The sequence below is a fragment of the Triticum urartu genome, chromosome 6 (genome assembly GCF_003073215.2).
Source record: "Triticum urartu cultivar G1812 chromosome 6, Tu2.1, whole genome shotgun sequence".
Taxonomy (NCBI): domain Eukaryota; kingdom Viridiplantae; phylum Streptophyta; class Magnoliopsida; order Poales; family Poaceae; genus Triticum; species Triticum urartu.
This window is the reverse complement of record NC_053027.1, coordinates 29,495,002-29,502,446: the sequence shown is the minus strand read 5'-3', so window position 1 is coordinate 29,502,446 and position 7,445 is coordinate 29,495,002. Positions and strand designations below refer to the sequence as shown.

The following is a 7,445-nucleotide window of genomic DNA, read 5'->3' as shown; positions in this document are numbered from 1 at the left end:
CATCTACCTTTGCTACACCATCTTGACCTTGGTGGGTTCAATCTCACCATGGTACACGATTGGCCTCCTATTGTGAATACGATTCCTTCTTTGCAAGTTCTCTATCTTTCTGGTTGCTTGCTTCATAATGCCAACCAACAGCTCCCATGCTTGAACCTCACAAAACTTGAGAGGCTTGATCTCAGCTACAACCATTTTGATCACCCCTCCGAGTCCTGTTGGTTTTGGAATTTGACAAGTCTCAAATACCTCAACCTTCGAGAAACCTTTTTGTATGGTCATTTTCCCAAGACACTAGGACAAATGACATCCCTTCAAGTCTTTGACTTTTCATACAACAAGTATCTCGACGGCGGCCCCAGCGGCATCATAGCGCCAGGGTTGATGAGAAACCTATGCAATTTGGAAGTACTATACCTTGAAGAAGGTCTCTCGTATGGGAACATGGCAGAGTTGTATGAGAGCTTGCCACATTGCTCGTCCAGCCGACTAAGAGAACTGTATTTGAATGGAAACAATATAACCGGGACCCTACCAGCTGGGCTTGCCCAATTCACCAGTTTGGCCACTCTCATCCTCTCTGATAACCATATGACTGGACCCGTGCCCACTGAGATTGGTAGGATCAACGGTTTGATTTCCCTAGACCTAAAAAACAACAATTTGACAGGTGTCATCACCGAAGAACATTTCTATGGTTTCACAAGCTTACAGTATATAGATTTATCTAATAATCCTTTGACGATTATAGTAGATCCTCGTCTGCTACCCCCACTGAAACTAGAGGAAGCATATTTTGCATCTTGCCAAATAGGTCCTCATTTTCCTTCTTGGCTTCGGTTGTTGCCTAGAGCTGATTACATTGATATGTCAAACACGGGTATAACCGGTCAGCTCCCATACTGGTTCCCGGCAACACTTTCACAGGCTATATTTTTGAACTTCTCCCACAACCAGATCAGTGGAAGCCTGCCAAAAAATATGGAATCCATGTCAGTGAACTATCTCTATCTAGATAGAAACCAAATAACTGGTGAAATACCTCCACTGCCAGAAAACCTCACTTGTTTCTCCATATCTAACAATTCTCTATCAGGTCGTATTACAAGATCTATCTGCAAAACCCAAAAGTTGAAGTGCTTGGATTTAAGCATCAACCAGTTGGAGGGAGAATTTCCTCAATGTATCAAGATGGGATATATACGGAGTCTTATATTGAGTAACAATAAGTTCTCGGGAAAGTTCCCATCTTTTCTACAAAGCACAAATATAAAGTTTCTAGATCTATCAAGAAATAAGTTATCTGGAAGATTGCCTGAATGGATCGGAGACTTGATGGCATTAGAGTATATAGGATTAAGCTATAATATGTTCTCTGGGAGTATTCCATCCAGCATCATCAATCTTGGAGAAATGTTCAATTTTGATGTTGCAGGCAACAGATTGTCAGGTGCTATACCTCGCAATCTTTCAACTTTGACGGGCATGGCAGGTCAGGTGCGATACTTGAACATAGACTCGAACTGGATGCAACCTCAATTTATTTTGCCCGTGTTCACAAAGCGACAAGAGCTTCATTATAAACAATCATTTGCAAATATGTCGAGCATTGACTTATCCTTGAATTACTTAACTGGAGTAATTCCAGAAGAAATTACTTCTGTGAATGGATTGATGAACCTGAATATTTCTTGGAACTACTTAACTGGAGAAATTCCACGAAGTATTGGGTCCATGAAATCACTGGAATCATTGGACCTATCAAGGAACAAACTTTGTGGAGAAATTCCACTGAGCCTATCGAATCTGACCTATTTGGAATCTTTGGATTTGTCCTACAACAATCTGTCCGGAAGAATACCACCGGGATCGCAACTTGACACTCTCTACGACAACTATCCATATATGTACAGCGGCAACGTTGGTCTCTGTGGGCGTCCTCTCCAACGGAATTGTTCAGTTAGTAATAATGCAACAAAGCTAGTTGATGGTGATACCAAGAGAAGTGCACATGTGTCTGATTCAATGTTCTTTTATCTCGGTCTTGGGTCAGGGTTTGTCGTTGGCCTCTGGGTGGTGTTATGTACCATGCTCTTCAAGAAAACATGGAGGATTGCATCTTTTCGGCTCTTCGACAAGGTATATGACAAGCTATATGTATTTGTCGTTGTCGCCCGGGCAAGATTAGCACAAAAGGCACTGCAACTCATTGGGAAGCTTCGCTAGAACCAGAAATGGAGATACGTAAAGCATGCTTGTTTTCCGAGTTTCAGCTAGTCTTGCTATGCTTTGAAGTGATAGGTTTAAATAACAGATGTGGCTCAGCTCATGTAATATATATACGTGTGTATGTGTTTGTACTAGCCGTGTTTTCACTCTTGCTTAGCTAAATGTAATGTGTGTTGATCGTTTGTTTGAACAGCAATATGAATGTCACTTAGTTTGTGTAATTTATGTGTGTAACCTTATTGCACTAGCGAACGCATCAATCTTATCTATATCTATACCTATTAATAAAGCACGGTGATACTTTTGGTTTGAGTCAATTACACCACTTGTGCCACAACTTGACGCGAAAAGTCAGTTTTTTTAGAAAAGGAGGATGACCCCCGGCCTCTGCATCTGGGAGATGCATACGGCCACTTTATTAATTATTCTCGAGGATCTTACAAAGTATTACAACAATGTGCCTGAATCCATCATCTTGGCAACATATGCCACTACTCCTATCCAAAATGATGAAGGGGTGCTAGCTGGGCCACTACCCAAACCACTCACCTAAGCCTAACATCAAAAGCCGGAAATCGAAACGCTCATTCGGAAGCCCCAGCCAAGCCACATACCGGGTCTGGGGCACAATCCGGTCAGACGCACTCGTGTGTCGTCGCCTCCATCTTCCACAGGTCCGTCTTCAGATCATATTGAGGCTTCTACCTTGTCTGGCCACTCTGCCATCGACGTTACCATGACACCAGACAGCAACCTCCTCTTGCGCGAGTCCATCTCCATGCATCGGACGCCGAGTCTCCACAGCGCCATGCCGCCGATATCCACCGCCATCAATGTGCGAGATGAAGCACCGCTCCGCTGAGTCCGGCAGGGCTGCTGAAGACCAAGCACCGTGGAAGAAGGACTCCAAAGCTGAGCACATAGGCGGCAGAGCGCCAACGCACCGCCACCAGACGAACTCCGACCACACCACCAACCGCCGCCAAGAAACCAAAGCATCACATCCACCCCGAGCTCACCACAAACGACACCCCCAAGAGGGTGACGATGCCTACAAGAAAGGTACGGCGCCCTCGGGCGTCGCTGCCGTCGGATTTCTCCGGAGCCACCTCCCACCTCCAGCCGCCAAATAGGTACAACTCCGGCGACAAAGGCCGCCCAAAGCAGGACCATCGGAGGCAGCCATGGTTGAAGTAGATGGGGGTCTTCAGATCTGAATCGAGCGCCGCCGAGACGCCCGCACCACAGCCGCCACCTGCCGCCGCCTCGCCGCCCCCGCGGCCGAGGAAGAACGGCCAGCACCAAAGAGCACCGGTCACCGCAGACCCGATGTAGATCCACCAGCCGAGGCCGCCGCCACGGATCCAAAGCCCCCTGAGGAAGAACGGGGCGGCCAGATCCTCGCCGCCACCTTCACCGGCAGCCGAGCGGCGAGCCGGCGGCCTCCTCTGGTGGCGACGAGGGAGAGGAGAGGTGGGGGAGAGGGCCGGCGGCGGGCTAGGATTACGCTAGCACTCATGGAAATAAATTCCTAAAAAAGGAATGCTGCTGGGTGGTGTCGTGGCCACTCGAACATGATCTACATGTGGCTGCTTCTAATCCCAGCCAACTTTTTTTACATTATATGAATATATGTTTTTTAAAGCATGAACACTTTTATATACTAAATAAATATTTTGTTAGAACTTTGAATATTTGAAAACTTATTTAAGAATTTATTAAAATATATAGTAAATTAAAAAAATTCTTAAAGCAGGAACACCTTTATACACTACATGAATTTTTTTTAAATTGTGAACATTTTAAAGTTATATAAGAATTTATTAAAAAATTTAAAAACATAAACACATGCTTAAATAATGAATACATTACTAATGCCATTCTCCGCCCTCTAGAAAAAAGGAAAGTATCTTTTTTAATTGCATGTATCTCTCCTTGCATCCATTCTCTCTCCGGATTGCGCCTATCTCTTTCTTTTCTCGACTAACTGACTTACTTACCACTACCCAATGATTTGCCAAAGGTAATTTTGTCCTCAATTGTCTATAATTTTATGCCTTGGTCACCGTGCCGAAAATAATACACCTTACATAAATGAACGGGGTATAAGAATTTATGGAATATATGTTCTTTTTCAATATGCAAATTTTTACATGAATAACTTTGTAATTCATAATTTATTATATGGATCAATGCTAACTCCATACGTGATTATTTTATAATGTAATTTATTATATATATATATATTATTTCTAACACACTATTATAATTTACATATATTCTATAAATAGCTGGTAAAAAAACAGAACAAAATGGGATGTAGGGACTGCAGCCTGTTTAAGAGTCAAAGAATATAGTTCTATCAGATCAGTCGGAGTCGTTACATATATTCTATATTTTATAAGTGTTTCCCAAGAATATATAGCACCAGCATCCGGTAATAATTACATACAATGGCTGACAGTCAGGTCGTTAGTCTTGCGCTACTGCTGTCTATACAGGTCAGCTGTTCGAGTCCTTGCGCGTACCAATTTTTCATTTATTTGTGGGAAGCTAACAAGTGGACCCTTATGGCCGTGGCATATTATTTTTGGTGACAAAAAATTTTGAGTGTTTTTTTTGCAAAATAGCAGGCCACATGTCCACTTTGGCGTCTATTACTGACAGCGGGCCCCATGCCACATTGGCGTGCCTAATCAGCACTGTTCGAATAGAAACGTGATTTGCATCGTACATGCACGTCAAAGCCTAGTTGTGGCACCAGTTCAATGTATGCCGCAAGTTTTAATACTAAACTGATTTTTCGTGCCAAGTTATGACACCTGTGGTGTAATTGACCCTTTTGGTTTCATCCCGCTTATTTGTTTTTTTCTTAGAGAAAACAGGGTACCGCTTCGTTCAACCCCTGCCGCGTACGAGTACGATCCTCCTGCTGGGCCAGGTAGCTTTGCTTCACCACCACGAGCAAGATGAGTAAGTGGGCCTAAATGAATTTCTCTTATGGGCTGTAAGGCACACGAGTGCTTCCTAAAATCAGATAAAAATAACTGACGTGGTAGGGACTCAAACACTTGACCTCCAACATGAAAGAACGACGTAGTAACCAACTGACATAGACTCTATTTATGAGAGAAGCACTATCGTGGTCCTGCAGATAAGCCTACGCGAACATGATGTGATGAACTATTTCCATCCTCGGCTCGTCGTTCTTGATCTGGAAACAAAGAAGATCCGTGTTATGCGGTGTTGGGCTCTCTTCTTTAACCTCTTTGAAATTGACATGCCTTCTCAGTTACGAGCCATGAAAATCTTTTTGTAACTAACTAGTATGCATCCTAGCAAACTTGCACATTAAGGTCACTATGCCGTGTGGAAAGCAATGATTTGTACTGCGACAAGACCATATATATGCATGTATATGGGTGTTCGTTTCTCATGTGGGTTGGAAACACTTATTTTTAAGTCTATGAGTTTGTACATTGATTTTTCATTAGATGACCAATTATCTTATTTGAATGTTTCTGATGCATTATGTGGGACTATGTGTTTGAGATGGGCGTCATATAAACAGTTGTGCAAATTTTGTTGTGAAATTTAGTTGAGTTCATGTGCCTACTGGCACAGGTTTAGAAATATGCATGAGCTTCAGGTTTTTTTAACAGGGCAATCATCCCTTTCCATTAATTCATAACAAACAGAATTTGCAAACAGGAAACAAGAAAGGGGAGAGAGCAAGTTCAACATACTGGCAAAAGATCCAATGTATGCACTTGCACTCGAAACATGTAGACAAAAAAAAAATGCGCCATAAAAAATAGAGACTTTCCTAACAATCAGCAGCGAAACACAAACCAAGCATGGGACAACTCCCAGACAAATAAAATCACAGTTACTAATGGCTAGTGTAGAGCAGATGTAAAACGATCATAAAAAACAAGACACCACAGGCAGGCCCATCATGAGTGGAAGTGGATCCTTCACAGCATCTTGAGGTTGAGGGCGTGAGTATGTACGTGAGCTTGAGAGTTGGAACTGGAGTACTTCAGTTGGGGGCAGGAAGGTTGTTGGAAACAAATAGTCCTAGTTGTTTAATTGTGTTTGAACCAGGAATGTGAAGTTTCAATACACTTACACTGACATTAGTTTGTGCTTTTTTTTTGCAGGGTATGTCATGGGTTTTATTCCTTGTAAATAGTGTTACATTTTGCTAATACAAACTCTGAAGCACTGTCTGGAACGTGCCACAATGAACAAGCGATGCTACCTCTAGGTCGCCCAAAAGCTTCTTGATCTCCGGCATTAGATGACCATATGCCGACCGGTCAAGGCAGCAATTGCAGTCGAGCTATCAGATTTAATAATTATTGGCAGCTCCGCCCATTGCATGCTCAATGACATGGCTTTTAGGATAGCACTAATTTCCGCTTCAAGGGCATCTTCGCAGTAGAATAAGTAGCAATATGCTTAGAAACCAACACCATTATTGTCCCTTAGAATCATACCCATACCGGCTACACCAGTTTCTTTCACGAACAAACAATGCTGCCCAGCCAGGAGCCGGCCTAGGCCAGGGGAGACATTGCTTCTGTACTGGTATAGGTTTGGGAGAGATGTCAACCACCGGGGACTTGCCCTTGATAATGTCTTCCACACTTTGCAACTCGGCCGGTTGAATCGAGAAAAGGTAGCTGCACGGGAAAGTTTTCGCCGCATTAGGAGGTGCCACTGCCTTTCCATGCATCAGCTCTTTCTGCAAGCTCCAAATCCACCATCACACGCACGTTGTCAGGCTTGTCGACCAGTAGAATGAAAATCCATTCGGGTCTGGAGTTGATGATTGACTCTCTAGGAGGGATCGGACAAACCTGTCACATAGTGTCCCATAGCAGCATTGCATGCGGGCAAATAAATAGTTCGTGGAACACATCTTCTAACTCCCCGTCGCACATCAATCAAGAACCAGAGAAATTTATCGAAGTGTAAGATTGAGGGCTAAGAGAAATTCGTTAGAGATTTACCTTTGCTATTCCTTGCGGACGCCCTAGTATCCGGCAGCCGCTACCGTAGAGAATCAGTCTCTCGATCGGCCGATATATGTGAGCGTACGACAGCATATCATTTTTTTCTGAGGGGTTACAAATTATTATTTTTGAGCGGGCGTTGGCGTGCAAATTGGAGGAGGCAAAGAGCCGCTCGCCCAGCCGTGCCCAATGAGA

At 43.5% G+C, this 7,445-nt stretch overlaps 1 protein-coding gene across 1 annotated transcript; it reads left to right on the top strand.

Annotated features, from left to right (window-relative positions):
* The first annotated feature begins 428 nt into the window (after nucleotides 1-428).
* LOC125516917 (receptor-like protein EIX2) lies at nucleotides 429-2,421 on the top strand. The gene has a single exon (XM_048682180.1). It carries the CDS (start codon nucleotides 445-447, stop codon nucleotides 2,224-2,226), a length of 1,782 nt encoding a protein of 593 aa, XP_048538137.1. The 5' UTR covers nucleotides 429-444; the 3' UTR covers nucleotides 2,227-2,421.
* The last annotated feature ends 5,024 nt before the right edge of the window (nucleotides 2,422-7,445 follow it).